This window comes from Hippopotamus amphibius, chromosome 3 (assembly GCF_030028045.1).
Source record: "Hippopotamus amphibius kiboko isolate mHipAmp2 chromosome 3, mHipAmp2.hap2, whole genome shotgun sequence".
Taxonomy (NCBI): Eukaryota; Metazoa; Chordata; class Mammalia; order Artiodactyla; family Hippopotamidae; genus Hippopotamus; species Hippopotamus amphibius.
Window position 1 is genome coordinate 25,973,868 of NC_080188.1, and position 26,220 is coordinate 26,000,087.

At 38.8% G+C, this 26,220-nt stretch overlaps 1 protein-coding gene across 1 annotated transcript in view; it reads right to left on the minus strand.

The window, feature by feature from the left end:
* CORIN (corin, serine peptidase) overlaps window positions 1–26,220 on the minus strand; it is a 205,138-nt gene that overhangs the window by 118,308 nt on the left and 60,610 nt on the right. The window contains exon 4 of the mRNA XM_057726907.1: window positions 20,528–20,709. Within this exon, the coding sequence (XP_057582890.1) occupies window positions 20,528–20,709 (182 nt within the window). The remainder of the gene's footprint in view (window positions 1–20,527; window positions 20,710–26,220) is intronic.

The following is a 26,220-nucleotide window of genomic DNA, read 5'->3' on the forward strand; positions in this document are numbered from 1 at the left end:
TGTCCCCTTTCCTTCTGTGTCCTTCCTTTGTACTTCAAATTCACCCTCCATAAGCTCATCCACATTCTTTGATTTCAGCCCAGCATATACACTAGTAACTCCCAAGCTCTTGTTCCCCCAGCTCAAACCTCTCTGCTGGTACCTACATCCAATGACATAACAAGGAAATTCACAAATCCAAATGGTTCTTTCTCCCAAACTAGTCTTTCCGATGCACCCTTATTTTGACTAGTGGTACAACCACCACCTCTACCTCTTCCCAGCCAAACACTTGCTTGTTATCATTCCTTCTGCCCTTTCCTCTCCCCAGAGGATCACCAAATCTCCAATGTGTGAGTCCTTCAGAACAGGGACTTTGTTCGTATTCACTCCTGAATCCCCAGCGCCAGAAACAATCCCTGCACACAGTAGGCTTTCCATGTCCTTTTGCTGCAGGCATGACTGGTGCATAATTGAGGCTCCACAACTGCTTACAGCAGGAGTAAATGCGTATCTTCAAGCTGAGCTCCCAGAAAACAAGATGAAAATAAAAATAACTCCCCTTTTCTTAAATTTTTCTAGTGGTTTGTTCTTCTAAACAAGACTATTAAATCATATGAAACAGCTGATTTTCTATCAGGACAACAAAATACTGTTTGTTTTGTTACAATGTTCAAATGTTAAACCCTTGGCTGTTGAATTTCGCAGCTAAGCAAGAAGCTTTCCAGTCTTTACATTTTATCCTATAAAAATCTGTAAAAATCCTTATACTTAGCAGGGAGTCTTCTTAAATCCAAATTGGGAGAATTGGAAACAGCTTAGCAAGACCAAAGAATAATAGTTCACAAGACTGTATGGAGTAAAAAGCCAGGGCCCATGGGGCCACTGGCTGGATGCATGAAGCAATTTCAGAAAACATTAACTCTTTCAGACCTTCTATATGCTACTTAGTGGACAAAAGTAACTTGTCAAAGACTCTAAAGATTTTTGAGTGATCAACCTTACATTTCATCTAGAACATTCTGTCCTTTGCCTTTGAGTTGATTTTAGTGAACCAGAGTCCTAAAGTACAGATGTTATTTTCTTGCTAGGAAGTATATGGCCTTGCATCTTACTTTGTATCAAGTCTCCAGTCAAATCACCTTGCAAGGCTTTGCTTCATAAAAAATAGCAAAAGTGTGTTACAAATAACAAGTAAACAAAAGGTCAGTACATTCACGTCTGCCTCTGTATTTGACTGGCGGAATAAAAGATTTCATGAAATAAAAATATTTCAAGGCTCATTTATTTTTGTCATTCCTATCCTATACCAGGCAGATGTGAACATTATATGTTTCCTTCAATTAGAAGACGGTCGTCAGGCAGACTTATTTTCAGTACAAAGTCAGCCTAAATTAAGCCATACATTCCTATCTTGTCCAAGGAGACTGAGAGCAAAACTCCAAACTTCTCCTTACCTGGTCAGTATCAGCAGTTCTAAACTAAATAGCCATATTTTGTCCTGTGTTGAGATTTATTCGAAATCCAACCATGAAAAAAAAAAAAAGAAAGATACATTCCCATGAAGAAGAGAAGCTGACGGCATGTACAGGCAACCATCGTGTATCTAATCACAAATTATAAGATTAAGAGCAGTATTTGCTTTACATATGCAATTGTGTGCTTTATACATATGTATGTCCGTGTACATATACACATACACATGCATGGAAATGTCCCTACACAATATGTACTTTTTGTATAAAATAAACCTTGCAAAGAACGATTTTTGAATAAGCAGTCTTTTGCACATAGCACCACCATTTTGTGCTTATTTTGAGTGCTATTAAGTTAAATGCATGTAGAAATGCCCTTTTCTCCTCTTAAAATATGTTTTATAAACAGGGCCACCCAGGACTTTGAACTCTTAACAGGCCTAGATTCAAACAAGTTCAAACCACAGCTCTGCAGAGTCCTACCTCTATACTATTGAGCAAGTTCTTTAACCTCTCTAAGCATCAGCTCTTTCATCTACCAAGTAGGCAGCGTCCCGGCTGGTTCATGCCACCACAACAGTCCCGCAGACTGGGTTGCTCAAACAACACATACTTATTTCTCACGGTTCTGGAAGCCCAAGATCAGGGTGCCAGCAGGGTCAGGTTCTTGGGGAGGTCCCTCCTCCTGCTTATGTCCTCATGTGGCCTTCCTAGGTGTGTGTGCAGAGAGAGAGCAAGCTCTGGGCTCTTCTTAAAAGGACACTCTTGCTTCTCTTTAGGGTTTGCTACATTTCTCGAAACACTAATAAATAATATTTGCTTTTTTTCTTTTTCTTTAAGAAAAAAAAAAAAAGGATGCGAATCCCATCATGGCATCTACCCTCACAACCTCATCTAAACCTAATTACCTCCCAAAGTCTCTACCTTTTAATACCATTCCATTGGGAGTTAGTTTCAACATCTGAATTTTCAAGGGGGCACAAACATGCAGGCAGTAACAGGAAGAATAACCATCACCCTCACAGTACTGCTGCCGCATAAATAAGAGGATGTCTCTAAAATGCTTAGCACAGCACTTCATGTATCATAAATGCTCAGCAAGTGTTATATATCATTATTGTTATAACTATTCTTATTAAACAGTATTATTAAGACTCCATTATTTGGATTGGAAAGTCTGACCACCACATCTTCTGGGATTTTTCTTTCTTGTTTAATTCTGATTGCCTTAACCATATTCACCCAAGAGAAGCTAAACTTAAAAGTAATTGATTTTCCCTTCTGCAAATCTCAATTGAAATGCCATTCCCACAGACTAGCCCCACCAGCCTCTAACTGTTCCACCTTCACAATCACTCGGTGATTTTCTGTGCTTGATACTGATCACATATACTAATGTAATCACTTGTATATGTGCAAATACATTTCTGTCACTTGTGATTCATTTTTATGCTATACGTGTCTGTTTTCGACTTTATTACTAACTCAATAGAACCAGGATAATAGTCAGGTCTGTATGATTCTACAGTAGCCATTTTCTTAGTGTGGGATGTCCTTCCCTAAGGGTAAGCAAAGACTTTCCAAGGGTATATCAGGCAGAGTTTTAAGGGAATCAGTTTCCATATCCTTAATTTCCCTCTCTTCCATAGTTGCCCTTACTTGAGGTCACATGCAAGGATGAAGTCATCAGTTTTCCTTTTCCCACCTCTCCTTTCATGACGTCCTTTTTATCAATTGATGGAAAACAAAGAAACAAAAACAAAAAAGCATGTCTCTTATCCATTCCAAACCTCCTGCTTTGGTATATAATTCTAAAGTGTGAAACATCTGGAGTTCCAAACAGATAGACAATTCAAAATATCTTCCGTTTAGCTATCCTGCATCCTCTTCCCCCCAGTGTCAGAGAATACATTGTTCTTACGGGAAAAGTTAAAAGAGCACAGAGCAGAAACATTGAACGCAAAGGCGCTCATTTCCTTCGGGCAGCAAACGTGTGTCAAGGCATTGAATTTTGTGTCTATCTGTCTATCTAAATATGCATCTTAAAATTAGAATAAAAAGTGAGATTCTAAGCATCTAGCTCTAGTTAGGATGGAATAAGAATATTCCATCTCATCTCTCTCTCTGATTATAGCTGAAAATTATGAACAAAACACATAAATCAACTATCTACGGTATCTGAAAAGGAAGGAATAGTAGGCAGATTGAGAAGGGAAATCAAGGCTTAAAATAGGCTAATACAAATACTGAATCATTACATTGTATACTTGAAACTAACATATGTCAATTATACTTCAATTTAAAAAAAAAGGGTAATAAGGAAGTGAGTTTTCTAGTATTTTTCTTTTTTCATCCATATTTTGCAACACAGAAACAGGGTAGCCAAATTATGGACCTATGCAGCAGGCGTGGCCAAGAGAAACTCTCCCCGCTCAGAGAAACGGGAGGGAGGTGTCCTGCCAAACAGAGGGGTGGAACTCCCCGGAGGTGTCTTCTCTCTTGACCCTCCCCAGGAGGGACGTCCCAGTTTTACAGCAGGCAGGTAACTAGATATGGACAGAGAAAGGGGGGCACAGGCCAGGTGGCAGGAAACCATGCTTGGAAACAGTGGGGGTCCATGGGCAGAAACAGAAAAGCAGGAACCTCCAGACTGAGAGACAATGACACATTTTGGGGTGATAAGTGTCCTGGAGGCAGACAAAGAAAGGTGGGGACAGACAGGAATACCCTGCATCCAAATTGTGCTCTCATCACAATAAAATCAGCCTTGCAGATAAGAAGTACCCATCATGCACCAATGCCATGACACTTCCGATAAAAGCTAAATAAGGACAAAAATCCCTCTTCCCCTTGGGAAGGCAGAGCTGGGATGAAAATCAAGGAATATGACCCCCAAACCCCTCCTTCCCCAATGAATACTCTACCCCTTCATTTGTATGCCCCTCATAACCGGCTTGCCAAAGACACCCAGGGTAGCTACTCACCTGTCTGCCCGTTCTCCATCTGAGAGAGTATTTTTGCTTAAATAAATTGATCTTCCTGTCTTGTTTCTGAATTCTTTCTGTGACGAGACAAGAACCTCACCTTCACTGGGAACACCAGTCCTAAAGCTGTACTCCTGCAACAGGGAGAACGGCAGCAGCCTAGACAGAACCCTGGAGGTGGTTATGATAGTACAAGGATACTGAAACTACAGCTTTTTGGATGAAGGACCAGGAGGAAGGGTCCCTGGGAGTCAGGGAGTTTCAGGGAGATCACAAAGACAAGGAAGCTTGAAGAGAAGACCTGGTGGAGCTGCGTATGACGTCCTGAGCACATTCCCCAGGAACGCATCCATGAAAACGAATTGAAATATAATTGCAAAGGCTTTGAGAAGTAAACGATAATGTCGGCCCTGCCTACAGGCTGGTCCATGGGAGGCACACACATGGGGTGGATCGAAACAGGACTACAAAGTCTTTGAAAACTAAACTGATGTTGGAACCAAAGCCCACAGAAGGTATCATGGGACTTATGACCTAAATCCAACTGGGTCAACTGACTATGAAACAAAAAAACAAAAACAAAAATCAACATTCTCCAGAGAATTTTAACAGGGCCCAGAGTCTCATAATACTGTATATTCAAAATGCCAAATTTGTAATCTAAAATCAGTTGACAAACTAAAAAGCAGAACATTCTCAGCACCCCCAAGTGAAAATATAAACACCAACCCTGAGATGACATAAATGTTGAAATTACTTGACGAAACCTTTAAAGCAGCTATTATACACATGCTCTGTGAAGTAATGGTCAACAGGTTTGAAACGAGTGGAAGGACAGAAGTTCTTAGTAAGGAAATAGCAGCTACAAGAATCAAGTAGAAATTTTAGAACTAAAAAATACAAAAACTAAGTTTTTTTTAAGAGCCACAGAATGTCAGAATGGAGATGACAGTGGGAGAGTCACTGAACCTGAATATAAATTAACAGAAATTATTCAACCTGAATGAGAGAAAAGAAAGATTGAAAAACAAAATGAACATAAATTCAGGGACCTGTTGGGTACTATAAAAAGATCTAACACTGATGTCATTAAAATCCAAGAAGGAAAAAGAAACATTTGTACAGAAAAGAAAACTGAAAAATAAATGACTAAAACTTCCTAAATCTAGTGAAAAATATAAATTTAGACTTTAGAAGCTCAGCAGGCCCAAACAGAATAAACTCAAGGAAAATAATACCTAGGCACAAAATAATAAACCAAGTGGGGTTTATCCTGGGAAGCAAGGCTATTTCAACATCCAAAAAACAATAACAATCACCTTGTTGATAAACTAAAGAAAAACCACATGATCAAAATAATAAATTCAGAAAAAGCATTTGATGAAATTCAACGTCTTTCATGATAAAAACTCTCAGGTAACCAAGAAGAGAGTTTAAGGGCCCATCTGATTGTGTCAGCCCTACCATGGATACTCTACCTTTCCTAAAGTCAACTGTGACATACAACATAACCTAATCATAGAAGCAACTAGCCCATCACATTCACAGTTCATACCCATATTCAAAAGTAGGGAAATTATACAGGTGTAGTGAGTATGCCAGGGTATTGGAGACTATATTATAATTCTGTTTACCATAACCAGCAATGAACAATAGGAAACCAATATTCTAAAAACAATGCCTTTTATAATAGTGATAAAAGTAGCCAATAAAATATGTGCAAGATCTACATAATGAAAATGTTTATAAGAGAATCAAGGAAGACCTAATGAATGGAGAGACAAACCAAGTTTATGGTTTGAAAGATTCAATATGATTAAGATATCAAATTGACATCTTCCTAAATTGATCTACAGTTTCAGTCAGATCACTGCAGGATTTTTTGACAAGCCGATTCTCAAATTCATAGAGAAAGGCAAAGCACTAGAACTGGAAAATAAATTTTGAGCAAGAACACAGTTGAAAAATTCACAGCACAAAAACGTTAAGACTTATGAAGGTATAATAATCAAGAGAGCATGCTTTTAGTTAAGGAATAGACACAGATGAATAGAACAGAAGAGTCCAGAAAAAGACCCATATGAATACGGTCAATTAACTGAAGTACAAAAGCAGTTTAATGGGGAAAGGGTAGTCTTTTCAACAAATGTTCCTAGAAAAATTGGATATTGATTTGCAAAAAGAAAATACCACTTGACCTATACTTCACACTTTATGCAAAAATTTAATCCACAATAAAAGTTTCAGGAGAAATTACAGGAGAAAATCTTCATGTACATAAGTAAAACAAAGAGTTCTTATAATATACAAAAGCATGTAACATACAAAAAAATTGATAAATTAGACTTCATTGAAATAAAAATGTTTGCTCAATGAAAGACAATGTGAAGAGAATGAAAAGACAGGTATAGGCTGGGAGAAAATATTTCCAAATCACATAGTCAGTAAAAGACTTACACCCAGACTATATAAAGAACACTCAAAACTCAACAATAAGAAATACAATCCAAGAAAAAAATGAGCAAAGGGTATGAATGGACACTTCACTGAAAAAGATATACCAATGGAAAATAAGCATGTTAAAAGATGTTCACTCACTAGTCATTAAAGAAATGCAAATTAAAACCACACTGAGATACCACTACATACCTATTAGAATGGCTAACACAAAAATAACAATAAAAATCAACCTGATAATACCAAGCACTGGGGAGATTGTAGAGCAACTGGAATTCACATACATTGTTGATGAGAAAGCAAAATAATACAGCCACTCTGGAAAACAGTTTGGTAATTCTTATGAAACATTTACCAATCTAGGTATTTATCTTGGAGGAATCTGCTTACAAAAACTTTAAGCAAATGTTTGGCAATAAATTTTGTAATTACCAAAAAATGGGAAACAAAAGATGTCCTTTAGGCCCTGGCTGGGAATCTTCCAGTGAAGGCAGCTAAGAGAACAGGGCAACCCAGGGGCACCAGATCCTGGGGGCCACACAGGGTAAGGTCTGGGAAAACGTGCTTGAGCTTGGGGTCCAAGCATGGATTAAAAATAAATGTCCTTCCTAAATAGGCATTTCTCCAAAGAAGACACACGGATGGCCAAGAGGCACATGAAAAGCTGCTCAACATCACTAATTATTAGAGAAATGCAAATCAAAACTACAATGAGGTATCACCTCACACTGGTTAGAATGCCCATCATCAGAAAATCTACAAACAGTAAATGCTGGAGAGGGTGTGGAGAAAAGGGAACACTCTTGCACTGTTGGTAGGAATGTAAATTGATGTAGCCACTATGGAGAACAGTATGGAGGTTCCTTGCAAAACTAAAAATAGAACTACCATATGACCCAGCAATCCCACTGCTCGGCATATACCCAGAGAACACCATAATTCAAAATGATACATGCACCCCAATGTTCATTGCAGCACTATTTACAATAGCCAGGACATGGAAGCAACCTAAGTGTCCATCAACAGATGAATGGATAAAAAAGATATGGTACATATATACAATGGAATATTACTCACTGTAAAAAGCAATGAAACTGGGACATTTGTAGAGACATGGATGGACCTAGAGACTATCATACAGAGTGAAGTGAGTCAGAGAAAAACAAATATCATATATTAACACATATATGTGGAATATAGAAAAATGGTACAGATCAACCAGTATGCAAGGCAGAAATAGAGACACAGATGTAGAGAACAAACATATGGACACCAAGTGGGGAAAGCAGGGAGGGTTGGTGGGGGATGAATTGGGAGATTGGGATACCAAATTGTACACTCTAAATATATGCAGTTTATTGTCTGTTAACTGTATCTCAATAAAAGTTATTAAAAAAAAATTCCTTCAACAAGTAAATTGAATAATCATACATTGAAATTAAATAGTAATATTAAAAAAATACTACTAATAGTCGATACACGTAACAACATGAATGAGTCTTAAAGGTTTCATGATAAGTAAAAGAAGCTAGTCTCAAAAGATAACATGATTCTATTTATATGACATCCTGGAAAATCATGACTGAAGGTCTGGGATGCAGATCAGTGATTTCCAGGGGTTTGGGGTAGGAATGTGGGTTTGACCACAAAATTCAACATGAGTACATATTTTGGGTAATAGAACTATTTTGTATCCTGATTGGGTTAGTGGTTACATGAATCTATTGTGTTGTTAAAACTCACAGAACAATACACAAGAAAAAAGTGAATTTTATTGTATAAATTAAGAAATAAAAAAAGTAAGACTTTTACCACAGGAACATACATTAACACACTAATACAAACTAAAAAATAAAATCAGCTTATTTCTGTCAGAAAGTCACTGTAATTTGGCCAATCAGTTTGACATTGAAGAGTGACTTCACCAATAAGGTAAATTCTATCTACATAAATTGAATGAACCAAATTAACAGCTCCAAAGTTTTTATGCATATATGTAAAGCATATGATAGCATTGAAAGCTTTTCATCAAAATAATTGTATTAGCAAAGATTAATTGAAATTAACAACATTTCAGTTTCCCAATTCTTTCTTGGTATGCAAGGTTAAACACAGTGACTCTAAATGAAAGGATAATAAACAGACATTTGATAAATCCTGGTAAAATTCTCAAAAATTGGGACTGTGAAGACTCTAATGACTGGGTAATAAATTCACGTGCAAGTAAGGTGCTTTCAAAACTGAAAGGAGAATCTAATCAAGCTGTTATCACTAAAAATAATTTTAATGATAGATTATTACTACATGACTTTTGACATTAAACTGGAAAGTTGTTTAAATAATTGAAAGGCATTATTATGGTAAACTCCTTTTATTCCCATGTAGTTAATTATGTGAATAAGTTTTCAAGGTACTACTATCTAGAAGACAATAAAAAAAAAAGAAAGAAAGAAAAGGAATGGAACGGAACTGATGCCAGACCCTGTTCCATTCTACAAAACCAGTTTTGAAAGAAATCATCCCATTAATACATTAAGAGATAAATTTCCAACAAATGTCACATTTAAGTTTAGTAATTATTTATAAACACATAATAGACTTGTCACAATAACTATGGTAAATTAATCAAAAATGCTAACATTCTGTCTCATGAGTGAGATTTTTTTATAAGTAATAATTTCCACTTTTTATACTTTGTTTTGTTTTAGGGTGATAAAAGAAATCATTATAAGCATTGAAAAGCAGAATGAAATTCTGTGAGAGAAAGGAAGTAGAAATGAGTTCAGGGAAAAAGAAGAAATATGTAATATTTGTCCAATGTTATAACAAGAGCTTGTAAATTTTGAATGGTTGTGAGTGCCAGGTTGTTATGGTATTTAAATTCCACTGGGCACATTTAAAAGAGTAATATAAAAGTTTCATTTCAAAATGTCGATTTTTATAATATCCTTTAGATTGTATTCTTTGTCAACTATTTACATTCCTGATTTAAAGTTTTTAGATATTAACTTACTGATAAAATTGTGCAAGGGGTATATAGTTTTTCAAAATCCTTTTAGGGTCACACAAGTAAAAATATTTGGAAGACCGTACCTTTAAATACTATGTTACACTGCCTCCTCAATAAGAATTTCTCTCATTTTGTTTAAATGTGTGCAGGGGTTCAGACACAAAATAAACATATGGATTGAGCAGATGAAAATGGAGATCGCAATTACTTCCCAATTGCTGAGCTCAACGGAATTGAAGTTATGAAGAGTGTGATGCTATTTGGCATAATGAGGTCGCAATTTCAGAAGAGATTCAGAGTTTGATGTGATAATTCTGAATCACGCGTTAGTTTCAGTGGGCGGCCCAGAGTGTAGAGTTCAAACTCTAGGATGTCTGAATTACCAGGAAATTGCCACATCACTGTAGCTCAGTTTCAAGAACTGATTGAGCTTCAAGAGTTATGTCCACCAAAAGGACATAGGTAGTATCCAATCTTGGGAATTTTTGGAGACAAGTGTGAAACAGAACTAAGCTAATATTTTTATTATGTGAAAAGAACCTCAACCAGTGTAATTAGTGCCGCTTAATGTATGTTACTAAAAATAAATATATCTACCCCAGACTAGATGTAGTATATTTTTGTATAACTGGACTTCCTAATACTGATATTTGTCATTCCCACAGAAAGTGTATTGGTCTTAAAAAAAAAAAAAGTGTATTTGAAAATAAAGTCACATGGAAAATTCATTTTTTAAATTCCCATTCTGTCAGTTTCTCTGATAAAAGATGGTCGTGTCATCCCTTTTTGGCCCCACATATTCCAGTATCCCCTTCCCGAGAGCTGGGCTAAGTAAATAGGAATTTGGTTTTATGCCTGAGGCATTTAGACACTTCAGAAGGTGGCATAACCTGTGTCACCTGGACTGCAGGGTCTGGCTCTAGTTCACTGTGCTCTTTCTTACTGCGTGCAGGTTCTCTCCCAGAGGAGCCACCAGTTCTCTTGGGTCACCCTTGGTTTCTCTCTCCTCTCCAGCTGACTAAACATTTTTCTGGTACCAGTTAATTTTTCCAACTACTAATAGAATAAAGGCAGTTTTCTGAAAAACAAACAACAAACAAACAAAACTCAACCAAACAAAAACCAACTACGTGGTTCTGTAAGGATGTACCTGCTATGATTAAAGTGACCACCATGGGGATATAAAATTGAATACAGAATTAAAATAGATGATGTTTTGAATCGTTCAGGATGAGAATTATCGGCATTCTTGTTGGACCGGTCAGATTGCTTACTGACCAAAATAGGCTTAGAGCTATGAATTTATAGTTACAAAATTTGAAAAAAATCAGACTTTTACTTTGTTGCTAAAAATTCCTGCATTTTACTGTAATCTGTAAGACCACAAATGTGGATTTCTGATTGCAAAGCACAATACTGAACAAAATGTGAATGCCCTTGGTCTCCAGCCACTGAATGAAATAATATTCTGTAGGATGCACAGGGATCAACCTGTGATATTGGGTTTCTGAGTCATCAACCTCTCAGCCATGCAGCTAACTTGAAAAGAGAGTAAGAATGAATGGATGCAGGAGAGGAAAGGACACCTCTATATTTCTGTCTTAGGAACCACTGTGCCACCTCAAGCAAAGCAATATCTGCCAGAGAATAGAAACCTAATCTGAAATGATCTATAAACAAGAAATTACTGACCCCAAAAAGAACAGGTAGTATTTAGGCTCAACAAGAAATCTGTTTTATTTGGCACTGCTTCTTTATGCTGGGCATGTGGCAGAGCAAAGTCAAAACAAGGCTGTGGCTCTCACTGAAAAACAGTGGAAATCCTCAAGATGAGCATTTCTCATGGTTCACAGATGGAAAGAAATTGTTGGGGACATTAAATGATTTTTAAAGCCTTCAAGTTTCAATTCACAGCCAAATGAAATCCAAGTACCAGACAAGTTGATCATGCAGTTTATGAAGAATTCTTCCAGGTCTTTAGCTCTATCACTGCCCAAATAACCACAACAATAATGATAGCTGTTACTCATACAGATTCTCTTCCTTCCCTCATCTTTGGCCATTCTCCCTAACATGCCCTATGTTACAGCCCAAGAGACAGGTGCTTAAAAGAACTGAGAGGGGATCTCTGGGGGAAGCGCAATCCAGGCAGAGTAGCTGCAGCCTTAAAAGCAAAAAGGGAAGCTGTCAGAGAGAAGTCAGAGAGTGATGGGGGCCAGATAATGTAGGGCAGGATGTCTGTGCTGTACACTCCAGGAGGCTGTTTACCTTGAATTCTGTGTGATGGGTGCGCCCCTGGAGTTGTGCAATGCAATGATACTGATCGAGGGCCCTGAAGGTTGTATGGATGATGGCTTTTACGTTAAGGGAGATGGGAAGACTTGGAGAGGAGAGATGTGAACATTTAAAAGATCCCTTTTGCTTCAATATGGAGAAGATCCTGCTGGGGCATAGGGATGCAGCAAGGATGCCAATAAGGAGCTGGAAGGATAATCCAGGCAGGAGTTGAGGTGACTTGAGCCAGGTAGTGGTTGTGGAGGTGCTAAGCACTGGCTGGATTTTGACAGTAGAGATAGTAAGATTTCTGCCAGATCAGATAGGGTATGGGAGAGCAAGAGAAGACTCAAGGACAACCCAAGCTCTTTGGCTGGAGCACATGGAAGAATGAAGTTGTTATTTACTAAGATGGGGAGGACTGAGAGAGGAGCAGGTGTGGGGGCAATACCAGATCAGATCTGCTCAGAAAACTGCAGACAAGTAACGTCGTTTATCTGCTCAAAACTTTTCAGTGGCTTCCCAACACTTAGAGTAAAAGACAACTTGTTCACTATTGCCTGCAAAGTGGCCCCTTCACCTCTCCAAACTTCATCACCTACCCTCTCCTTTGTCCTCTCTGTAGCAACTACACAGGCCTCCCTACTGGTCCTAGAACATGCCATTTATGCTCTCAAAGTCTTTGCATACACTCTCTCACTTTGCTAGCTCTCGCACATCCTTCAAAAACGACCTCTTTGAGGCATTCTCTGGCCACACTATTTAAAATTTCAATTTCCTCAACCCCTGAGATTTTATGTCTCCTTTCCTTATTTTTTCTTTTTAGCACTTAACGTTATCTCACATGCTAAATATTTTACTTGTCTTGTTTATTCAATATCCTCTTCTAGAAGATCCATGAGAGTAGAGTATTTTTTAGTTTTGTTTAATATTATATCCCCAGCACCTAGAACGATGTCTGGCACATAGTAGCTACTCAGTACAGTAGTACCTACTACGTTTCACATGACTTGTAGACACTCAAGTGGAAATAACTAGAAGGCAGTGTGTGTGTGTGTGTGTGTGCATGCGCGTGTGCACATGTGTGTACCTCAAGCATATGTATGTATGCAAGTCCAGAGTTCAGAGGCTGTGCAACCTTGAGACCCACATCGGTAGGTGTCAGTGCCTCGTGGTATCTCAAACCATGAGCCTGAATAAGATCACCAAAAAGAGGAGAGATCCAAGGACTGAGACCTGGGGCACTCCAGTGTTTAGAGAGAAGTGAGGAGAAAACATCAAACGAGGCTGAAAATACGTGGCCGAAATAGAAGGAAAACCTACCTGAAAGCCTAGAGAGTTTATCTTGGGAGGAGGGAGTGATTAAATGTGGCAAATGATGCAGGAGGTCAAGTCAGGGGAAAACAGAACTTCCCATGGAATTCACCAACATATATGACAATCCCTGGAGATCTCGGAAATAGTAGCTTTGCTTGAGAGGTTGGAGCAAGGACTTTGGAATATGAGTCAGAAGCTTGGGGAAGTGGAATAAAACTGGGGGTGAAATACAGATTTAAGTCATCAGTACTTATGTGGCCACAAGCAATTATGAGGTTTCCCAGAGAAAAATGTATAGAATGTTTAGGAAGGAAGCTTGAGACCAGAATCCTGTGGAATATCAATATTTAAGGGGTCAGCGGAGGAAAAGGATAGACTGGAGTGTTGCCAGAGTGGTAGGAAGTGGACCAAAACAGACCAGTGTTTTAGAAACTGAAAGAAAAGAGAATGCTATAGATGAAAGAGAAATTACCAGGGATCAAAGCCTTCCACTGCAGCGCACAGCCAAGTTTTGTATTTCCTCCTCCAAAATCCCATGCCTCTGCTTTTATAGGACATAGTACTTATGGGCTATAGTAGATCCTATCAGTGTCAAAGGCTAAAGGAAGGAAGGGCATCCCCCAGTCACCTCACCCCTCCAGTGGGGTAGTTCTGAGCCATATGCTGTTTTCCCTGATTTTCCCTGAGATTAAGGTCCAGTTACCCATGATGGTAGCTGGATTCATAATTTACCTTTAGTGGCCATCTTCCCTTCCCTGAACCACCTTCCCATTCCTCCACTCTTCCATGCCTTTCCCAACTATAAGATGTGTGCTCAAATCCTTGCTTCAGGCTCTGCCTCTGTGCTTATCTGTCTATCTCTCCACTGACCTATCAGTGCTTTAAATGTATGCATGCCATCTTTCCTTTCCAGTTCCTGTGAACTACACAGTCCATAGAACATGCTTCTAAATGGCTGTTGGATTAAAGCACTTACATTTGCATAATGCATTATGGCTTCCAAAATTCTTTCAAATACATTATCTCATTTAGCCCATAAAACTGTTCAACTCCCCCCCACCCCTAGGTATTATTATTCCTATAAAATTGAGGAAAGAGAAGCAAAAAGCATTCAAGAAACTTGCTCAAGACCACACAGTTATTAAATAAAACAGCCAGAGCTTGAAAAATAAGTCTTCAGATCTAAGTTTGGTGCCCTTAAAAGAAGCATCTACATATGGAAGAAAGAAAAGGTTTTTATAAATTAAATTTTAAATAATTTAAAATTATACATGTCAGGAAATTTGACGTTCTAGGAAAACCTCACTATATTTGACTATTCATTGTAATGAAAAGAACGTGGCTGGTTTTTAGTAACTCCATCATGTTCTCTACAATCATCTGTCTCTGGCTAAATATTGACACTAAGTACCTCAAAGAAAGAGTATTGAATAATTTTCCCAAATGAATTTACAATTCAATAGGAGAAATTAAGAATATATGTTTTACCAACATCTTGAGACTACAGTTTTGCTGCTAATGAACTGAAGTGGTTGTTCTCAGCAACGAAAGCTAGGAAAGTAGATGAGATACTAGGAAAAGGTAGAGGAAAAGGAAAGAATAAACAGCTGAAGTTTCTTTCATGGCAGCAGAGAACTCTTTAGACCAACAGAAAAACTATTTCAAAACTACTTTCCATATATAATTTCAGACAAGGTAAAAGATTAGTCAGAAAACTCAGAATGACTGATGGACCTTGACCTTTAGCCCTCTGAGTTCTCACAAGTCAACTATGGAAACACACACAAATGTTTATTTAAAAAACCTCTGAAGAATAGTTCCCACAGCACTACTACGTTAGCACATTATTTACTTCACAGGACCTGGCATCAATACAAGATAGAAAGGATAAGACAACTGGGTATCCTTCTACAGGAGAACAAAATATCTTCAGAGTTATGACTGATTTAAAACATGCCACAAGAAGATGAACTGAATTTACAGAGCTGTGCGTTGGGACAAGCAGCTGTTACAAGTTGTGAGTTTTGGCTTGTCTCAGTCTGAAAAGATATTTTGAAAGCTCTTGTGAGACAGGGTCTCCAACAGAGGGTAGCATTCAAGGATTAATAATCAAATCCCGGGATGGTCCCAGGATGAAGACAGAGACAGGGGGCTGATTTAAAACAACTTTGGAATTATCTTCCTGAACCTCAGTTTCTTAATTTATAAAATGAAGATGATAATACCTCAGAGATTTACTTTGGAAGCAAAGTGAGCTAACAGCTGTGAAAGTGCTTTGGAAAGGAGAATGGGGTCCATATTGTAAAAGGGGTGGGGGTTACTGTTTTCTCAGGGCAAAGGATTTGACAAGTTGGAAGGAGAAGACTAAGATGGGAGTCAACTTTTTATCATCATTTGTTTCACGGGCTAAATAGGCACCTGACACTCAATACAGGTTCACAGTGCTGAAAGCCTACCCCAGAACACCTCCTTATTTCCTCTGTGCCAAGTGGGACCCTTGGTCTTTCAAACATCCAGAATTCCTTTACATAACTGACTCCGCTTCTCCTCTGTTGACATTTAACCTGTGTTCCTCTACAGTTTCTGTCTGACAGCACATTTACATGGAGTCACTAATGTTCTTTTTACATTGTTTCTTACATATGGGTATACCAGATTAGGTTTAACACTCCTTAAAGGTAGGAAGCATGATAAGTATTACTACTACTACCGCCGCCACCACCACCACCACCACTACTACTACTACTACTACTAGAAAGTATCTTGCAAAACATCAAGCCCAAACCAGGGTTTCTCAAAAGCAGCACTATTGACATTTGGGACCATATAGTTTTTTGCAGTGGGAAGCTTCCCTGTGCATTGCAGGATGTCTAACAGCATAGTGGGTCTCTACCTGCTAAAAGCCAGAAGCAACTCTTTCTGTCCCCAGAGTTGTGACAACCAAAATGTCTATAGACATTGCCAAATGTTCCCAGGTGAAGGTTGTAAAATCATCTCTGGCTGAGAACCACCACACTAGATGGATATTAACCAATATTATGTCAATATTATGGTCACTGTAATTACTTTCATTTTTTCAGATTACCTGGGATAATGCTCAGAACTGAGTAGACACTCGATGCATATTTACTGAATAAATGAATAAATGAGAAAAGAACTTTATGAGTTATATTCGTAACTGGCCCTACAGCATAAGACCTTATATGTTTAAGGTGATATTATATAATTCATACTTTTCTAGTTGGCATACAATATGTTCATAGTACATGAACAAATTTTTACTATGTGTGTGTATGCTATATCTTAGTTATCTAATATATATTAGTTTCCCAACCAGGGATCGAACCCATGCCCCTGCAGTAGAAGCGGGGAGTCTTAACCACTGTACCGCCAGGGAAGTCCCTAGGAATTATGTTCTTATGCATACACAAAAATCACAGCTAACAGTAGCTTTCTCCCTAGCACATGCCCTATGAATACACCTATGATGGTTAGCATCCTGTTTATCCATCAAGCATGAGACAGAAAAATTATTTCAAATTCTAGGAAAATATTGCATCAAACACCAATTAGCAGACCCATTTTCAGAGAATTAATTCTACATGAAAAAAATAGTATAATCAAGAATTATAAAAAAGACTGAAAAATAGAATCTTATATGAGTGTACTTAGGAAATTTCTGTTTTCTTAAAACATAAGTTTTTTAATATAAATGTTTCATCGATCTTCTAAGATCTTTTCCAAAATCACCAATCTTTTCCAAGCTCAGAAGATTTGTACTGTCTTCTGATATTTGGGGAACCCATGTGAGATGGCATTTCATCTGGAGCTCTTAAAGAATACTGAGGTTACTTTGATTTTTAAGAACTGATACTTTTGGACTATCATGTTAAGGAACACTGATGATGCTTTTTATTTTCAAATTTTCTCAGTGGATTCTTAAATCCTGTACCAACAGGCTACATTTTCCAAATGACCACTAATACAGTGTTCTTATCAAAACGGGCAAATGGGGACTTCCTAAGTGGCACAGTAGTTAAGAATCCGCCTGTCAATGCAGGGGACATGGGTTCGATCCCTGCTCCAAGAAGATCCCACGTGCCGTGGAGCAACTAAGCCCATGCACCACAACTATTGAGCCTGCACTCTAGAGCCCGTGAGCCACAACTATTGAATCCATGTGCTGCAATTACCGAAGCCTGTGCACCTAGAGCCTGTGCTCTGCAACAAGAGAAGCCATTGCAATGAGGAGCCCGCACACCACAATGAAGAGTAGCCCCCGCTTGCCACAACTAGAGAAAGCCTGTGTGTAGCAATGAAGACCCAACACAGCCAATAAATACATTTATAAAAAAAAAAAAAAGAAAAGAAAACAACGTATTGCAAAAAAACCCAAACAAAAGAACAAAACAAAACAAAACAAAACAAAACAGGGGCAAATGTAGCTGAAAAAGAAAAGAATCGAGGGGGCTTCTCTTTCAGATACATTCACTCATCCTTCTGGTGACTTAGTGCTGTATACAGTCTTTTGGAGGGAATCCTAATTCAGCAGCAGACCTCCACTAAACAGTGTGTTAAAAAGAAATAAAACAAAGTTCTATTTTGGCTGGGATGTAGTAACTTGCAACAGGTCAATTCCCCCCCCTCAATAAAGTGAAACTAGAAAAGCCAGATAAAATACAAGAAACATCTCTTTAAAGTCCTCTGATAGCTAATGAGACTATTAGGAGGTGAGTGGCTGAGATCCCTGAGAGAAGATAACTGCAGAACAAACAGTTTACATTCTATGGATGCTTTTTCCCCTTGGACCTTGCCAATTCTTGGCACAGTACTAGAAACTGAGGATCTGGACACAGGGCCACTACAAAGAGGGAGAGAGGCAAGTAGAGCTCTTGGCAATCCCATGGGGGTGGAGAGACAAAAAATCAGAGTTTTGGTGCTGCTGGAGGAGCAGGGTATTAATGGGCCAAGGATGCAGTGGGAAAGGAGACATAGAGAAGTGGGCCTATCACATGGAAGGATTTCCCCTCAAGGCATCTGCTGTCAAGAGCAAGAAGCTAAAGAGGCAGAAAACCTCTGCAAAACCAAGTGGAAATCCAGCAATCTTATTCTGAGAAGAAAAATATTACAACTTGGGACTGCCGAGGAGGAGCAGAATGCAGTACACACCTTGGTTTCTCAGTAAGGCTCACTAGAGAAGGGCCAGAATGGAAGCAAACCAGAGGGAGATGGGGCCTCACCAACACTGCCTTATAAACACCAAGCAAAATCAGCTCAGTCTCTGACTGGATCAAGGTGGTCTGTTCCCACTCTACGTGCCTGCCCTTCAGGAGAGGACCTGTTGCCCCTGCTGTCAGCCGACAGCCTTTAGATCCTTCAAGTTTAGCCTGAGCTGCAGGGAGCTGCCTCACCCAAGGGCACACCCTTCCCAGGAAGGACCAACCAGGGGCTGACTGGGGGGCTATAAAGACCCAGCTGTCTGTGCCCAACATGGAACAACTCCCTGCTCCCCATGTACTTAGCCAAGCCTCAGTGGGCCTGGATCACATTTCAACGTCTACCTCTACCCAGTCCTGCTTTCTCTTCCCTCCTTTACACAAGCGCTGATACTAAATGAATACCCTATACAACAAACTCCATCTCAGTGACTGCCTCTGAAAGACCCAGCGTGAGAGAGTTGCAGAAGTGGTCCAAGAAAGCTGGTCATATGATGGGGTTAATGACCTGGATTACTCACTGCTGGGATGGCAGTGAAGTTGCCATCATTGATGGCAGGTGCAAACAGACATTCTCTGGCATAAGGAGGTAGTCCAATTGCTAAAACCCTTATCAGAGGTGAACTGGAACAGTCCACCTATGGAAAGGAAGGCGCTAAATGGGTAATTTATCAAGTGTTTGAGAAGTAACTATAAGGACAATGAACTGGACGGCTTTCAGCTAAGCACCAATGTCCTAGAAAAAGATAACTCAAAGCTCCAGGCAACTGTAACTCACGTGTGAAAGCCAAAGGGCCTTCCTCATAATTTAGAAAGAGGCTCTTACATACTGCAGCAGGAGAGTCTAGAAAACTGAGGATCAGAAAAACTTGATAATATAGACCCATTAAAATTAAAACCTTCTATTCCATAATATACACTAATAAAAGAAAGGAAAGGCAAACCACACAGTGGGAGATCTTCACAGTACATATATCCAGCAGATGACTTACATCCAGAATGCATAGAGAAGCAGAAATCGAGAATAAAAAAACAAACTACCTAATCAAAAAAATGGGCAAGATATTTTGACAGACACTTCACAAAATGGGATATTTAAATAACCAAAACATTTTGAAAATGCAACCCAATTCATTAGGAAAATTCAACTTCAAATCACAAAGAGATACCACAATACTATCATCAGAATTGCTAACTGAAAAAGACGGGCAATACCAAGTGTTGGGGAGGATCTGGAGCCACTGCAACTTTCACACGCAGCTGCAAGAAGTATAAATTGATGCAATTACTTAAAAACAGACTTTTCCGCTGAACAGATACATAACCATCTTCCATCAAAGGCACTCAGAAGAATAGTCAGCATCACCATTCACAGTGGCTGGCAACAGCTCAAATGTCTAGCAACACGAGAACAGAAAAATATATTGTGGTGCAAAATATATCCAAATACCATAAAAACGAGAATGAATGAACCACAAGAAGATGAAAATACAGTGAATCTCTCAAACATAACGTTAAGCAAATGAAGTTCGGCACAAAAGGCATGCATACTGTACGATTCCATTGATACCAAGTTCCGAAGTTGGCAAAATTACCTAAGCTGATAGAAGTCCGCAGAGAGGTCTCTTTGGGGAGGGGGCTTGTGTTTCTGGGATGCTGTTAATACTCTGTTTCTTGATCTGGGTGCTGGTTACATGGGTCTGGTCACCTTGTTAAAATTTATTGTACTGTACACATTGTTTGTACACTTCCTTGCATGAGCTGTATACCTCAATTTAAAAACTTTTTAAAATGCAACAAAACGCAGACACCTACTTTGCTTTTCTTTTTCCTGCTGTGGTGAGAAGCAAATCCTGCTGACATTGCTGTTTTCACTTTGGTTTCTAAACTGGGAGCACTTGAGGAAATCGGGCCAGGAGGCATTCACCATTCCCAGGACTGATTCACAGCCTTCTTTTGCAGACTCACAGAAGGACCTACAGGGCAGGCGTCCATGACTAGAAGAAAAGAGAAAGGTGAAAATTAATGTTTTTACAGACTATTTCTCAAAATAATAATTAAACTAAAGTTGGCCACCAGTGCTGCAATATTATCTTAATTTATATTTACTGTAGTCAACAACTTGAATTTCTACCTTCAACACTATAACAAGGATTTCAGCCACCCACTGTCATGATTCTAGAGGGAATAAGCTAGTTCCATAACAGGTCATCTATCTCTTGTAGAAGCATTTACCCCAAATGATTTTTTTTTGCAATTTCTTGTGCTAAAGCAAACCTGTCAACCAAAAAAGAGCTCTACTTACTATTAAAAGGAGTAAATTAACATGGAAATGAATGCCCCCAAAATGGAAAGGCAGAAGTGGGTCATAAAATAGGTTAATCTCATTTCTTTATCATCCCTTTGAGAAATTCAAAGTATCTCTGAGAGGCAGCCAGAGAGAAGGCTGTTCCTTAACCTCTACTGCCTCCCTGGAAAAGAAAATATTATACAACAAATGGCAACTCTGAAAACTTGTACACAGTTATTTATCTTTTTATTTCCATGTTATCTTCTGCAAAATAGAAAAACACAAACAACTGTCCACTAGAAGTAAAGTAATGATGCCCTGGAGTTTGTCTTTATTCATCTGACATTTAATCAAACACTCCTGGATCTGCAGCTCTGCGTCTGGGGGCTGGGAGGCTACAATGTCAAGGCCATGGACTTGTTCTCTTGCAGACCCAGGCGGCTTTTTCTACTTTGCCGCTATGGAGTGCATCTCTCACCCTGGCTGATCATCTGGCAAAGGCATCTCAAATGATTTTAAGAAAACTGGGAAAGAAAATATACATGTCAGTCAAAGCAAAAGCACACCCTTCACAAATGTAGGGTCAATGAGCTATCACAGAATCATACAGTATCAGATGTGTAAGAAACCTTAAACAACACCTCATTCAAACCTTTTATTTAAAACAAGTTCAAGGAGATTCTGAGACACACACAGCTTCCTAATGGAAGAAACAGGAAGTGAATCCAGATGTTTTAACTTTCAATCCAGATGTTTTAACTTTCAATAGAGATCTACTCTGCCATATCAGCTATTCTCATATAAGGACCCAATAATTAAGCTTTAAGTACTCCTCGATCAAACACATTTACAGTTCCCTATTCATATTTCTATAAATCACAGAAACATAATGGAATGTGCCAGCCACTGAGTTAAAACAGAAGTGATTGAGTCTGTGAAAGAATCTTGAGGGCTTCCTAGGTGGCGCAGTGGTTGAGAATCCGCCTGCCAATGCAGGGGACACGGGTTCAATACCTGCTCCAGGAAGATCCCACATGCTGCGGAGCAACTAAGCCCATGTGCCACAAGAGGCCGTTAGCCACAACTATTGAGTCCATGTGCTGCAACTACTGAAGCCCATGCGCCTAGAGCCTGCGCTCTGCAACAAGAGAAGCCACGGCAATGAGGAGCCCATGCACCAAAATGAAGAGTAGCCCCCACTCACTGCAACTAAAAAAAAAACGAAAGCCCGCACACAGCAAAAAAAGACCCAACACAGACAATAAAATAAATAAATAAAATAAAAATTAAAAAAAAAAGAATCTTGAGAGTAAGATCTTGTTATATATAAAAATGGGAAAGGTGTACTCAGCAATTACATTCAGATACACTTTTGATCTTCTTCTCAGAAACTTGTCTTAAAACTGAGTATCTTTTAGAATCCTGATATTCACATAACTACATTAATATGTACTTAAATTTGTTAGTGAAGATGTGGAAAGAGGTTTTGCATTTGTAAGAATTAGGTTTAGGACATAAAATATGAATTAGTCCAGGCAAGTGTCTCAGTGTAAAGGAGACACCTGACTGTCATTCAGGAAATATATCAGATATTCACAGGACTGAAAGTGTGCTTAAATAATATTTTTAAAAAATTTCCTTCCCTAAATCTCATTCCAGAGATGTTAGAGACTATATTTTCTCAAACAAAATGGGGGAACACGGTTGAGGAATGTGGAGAACACAGAATTCCTATGCAAATCCTTATACTTTGCAAGGCTCTAAATGCTACTACACATGTATTACTCATTTATTTCTCACCACAGTCCTATAGTACTATCCTACAGGTATCACTATCACTATCATCCCGAATACACAAAAAAGGAAACTGAAGCACAGGAAGTATGAGACTAGTCCAAGATCATTGAGATAGTGAGTATCACAGCCAGCATTTGAACCCAGGCAGACTGATTCAAGGACTATTAACTACCCTATTACATATGAGTCCTTACTTTAGGAATGTATGTTCCAAAAGCATAACTCAAGGTGAGTTCCAAACTTGATATGCACTCCCCCAGTCGACCAATCATGTACACAATGGTTGGGTTCTCCCTTCACTCTATAAATTTAGTTAACCTTCAGGGAGTCAGTATTTGCCAAAGGGGCTAAGGAACACTGAGAAAGGGTGAAGGCATTTTTCTTTTCCAAGTGTGAGACAGCCCACAACAAAGCTATAAAACAAGCTAGGCTTGCCTTCAGCATTCTTCCTTGCCTCCCAGTCCCTGACCTGTGTCTCAAAGTACTGATACCATCCTGCCACCCCCACCCAGCATCCCACGGGGACAGCCACCTCCTCCAGAGCGTTACTTGCTCCGAAACATTTTCTTCCCTTCCTACAATCAAAACTATGTTCCCCAAGTGAGCCAATTGCAATGAGACTTTCAAAGAAAAGTGATGAAAATAACACAGAGTATGTACATAATAATAGATGGACACTTAACACTCCCAGAGGTTTTTGGCATCATTAGAAGACTGCTTGCGGGAGCAAAGGAATCTCTGATGGAATTCCAGGTGCCATTTACAGAGGGAAAAATTCATTCAACATTGTCAGGTGGGGAAGTCACTGTGAGATTGAGTAACACTGGGAGCCCAGCTCTCCCAAGTGGTTCCTGGACCTTTCCTCACTTCTGAACCCACATATTCTTTGATCACTCCACATCTTCTCTCAGAATCTTCTATTGTAAGAGCAATGAAGATTCATGCAGGGGCCCAGCAGACTATTTTCATATTCTAAAGCCAAGGCTTTAATTCAGAAGCTGACTTCTTGTCATTGACTCTTACCAGAGTCATTTTCTGCAGGAAAGCATAAGCTGCCCCCCTAAACTTTCTCGCTGGCCACTTCTCACTTTCTGATCTTGGACCAACAGTTCACTCACACCAAGACTCAGCTTCCTCATCTGAAAAGTGAGGGGTTTGGAAGAGCTGATTTTTCACGGCCCTTTTACCACTAACATTCTGTAAATCAAAATTCATTCTTTAACACAGTGCTTCTCAGGGGAGTGGTGATAATCCCACCAGCTTTGCTAAATTTCAAAAGGTAACAGACTTTTTTTTGCCTCGAGACTTGTCCTGGGAATATATAGAGACATTAAAATACCATTAGGCCTTCCATTCTAAAAATAAAGCCTAAGAAAAATGTCTAGAGTGTTTCCAAATAGCTCTCTTAAGAGGTGTAACCAACCGAGACCATAGGCTTTAAATTGCTGGATGAGGACATGTGAAATAGTGATGGAGTATTAATAACCAGCAGCCCTTTCAAACAATGAGCAAAATGAAGAGCCATTTGTCCTTGCTTTGCATGAAATTCAAGTGCCAACGAGGGGTTGAAGGATTTCACTTTTCATCATGTGGAACAGTGCCGTGAGACAGACCACACTATTTTGAAATATAAGTGCTGATATCCAAGCAACAAGCAGACTGATGTCTGAAAACAGTGCTCAGCCCAGGGGAGGAGTCAGATTTGGCTATCAGGATACTACTGTAGAAAAGATGATTATTTTAAATGGATGTGTGAAGTGCATTTGGTGTTGTGCAAAAGTCCCTACAACATTTCAACTCAAGCTTAAGCAGAACATTCTTACCTCACCTCTGTAATTATGTGTTGAAACAAATACATACAAACAAATATAAAGAATTCTACTATATAGTAATAGTGAGGTTTCTAGGGGAATTTCATTAGGAAGGCTTCTCGAATTACTTATGTACCAAAAACATTGTAGATTTTACCTATACGATTTTAAGCAAATTTATCTACTAAATTTTCTGTATTTATTTACAAAAACATTATAGATTTTTTCTTTATTGTTCCCTTTGATCAACATCTCTGCATTTCCCTCCCCCACAAATATATAGATTTTTATCTGCAAAAATGGTTCTGATAAAGACATAAAATTAAAATTATTGAATAAGCTACAGCCACATAGTAGGCTTATATACTAGCTAATGGATTTTAGGTTTTATAAATCACTTTTTTCTAACTTTTATTTTTTCAATTGAAGTATAGTTGATTATAATATTATATAAGTTATAGGTATACAATATAGTGATTCACAATTTTTAAAGTTTACGCTCCATTTATAGTTATTATAAAATATCTGCTATATTTCCCATGTTGTACAATATATCCCTGTAGCTAATTTTATCTAATATCTAACTTTTTACTTTAAACTACTTTTAGAGACTTACAGAAAAGTTATAAAAACAATATAGAAAGTTTCCATATAGCCTTTATCCAGGCTCCCCCAGAGAAAACATCTTATATAACTACAGTGTAATTATCAGAACCAGGAAGTTAATACTGGTACTAAAGTAAGGACCCTATTCAAATATGTGCAAGATCTCCATTTAGGATCCCACACTGCATTTAGTTTTCACTTTTTATTTCTGACAAACTAACTTTAAGTATATCAGAAAAGCTCAGGATTTAAAACTCTTCTTCCTTGGCGGGGGTGGGGGGGGAGCGGTATTTTTGTGACAGGTAGGCTTTAAGATGGCCCCCAATGACCCCACCTCCTGTTATTCATGCCCTGTGTAATCCCCGCCCCTTGAGTGTGAGCTAGCCTAGTAACTTGCTCACAACCAACAGAAGGTAATGGATGTCACTTCCATCATTCGAGTACATAAGACTGTGACTCCTCTCTTGGAGGAGATGTTTTCCCTTACCAGTTCTGATGAAGCAAGTTGCCATGTTGGGTAAGTCTACATGTCAAGGACTTGAGGTTGGCCTCTGGCCAACAGCCAGCTAGGAACAGAGGCCCTCCACTTTTAAGGAACTGAAATTCTTCCAACAATCACACGAGCCTGGAAGTGGATCCTTTCCTAGGCAAGCCTTCAGATAAGACCCAGACCTGGCCAACGCCACGAGTGCAGCCATATGGCAGACCCTGAAACAGAGGACCCAGATAAGGCACTCCCAGATTCCAGATCCACAGAAACTGTGAGATAGTAAATGTGTGCTGTTTTAAGCTGCCACATCTGTGGTAATTTGTTACGCAGCAATAGGTAACTAATATACTTTTCTCTGATCCATCACTTGGTAAGAGGAATGTTACTGAGTTAGATGTATTATTCATTGATGAGACTTACATAATCTTTTTTTTTTTAAGTCGTAAATTCATCTTTGTTAGGCCAAGCTGTTCAGTGAACATTGCTCACAAAGTCATAGTCATAGGGAACTCCC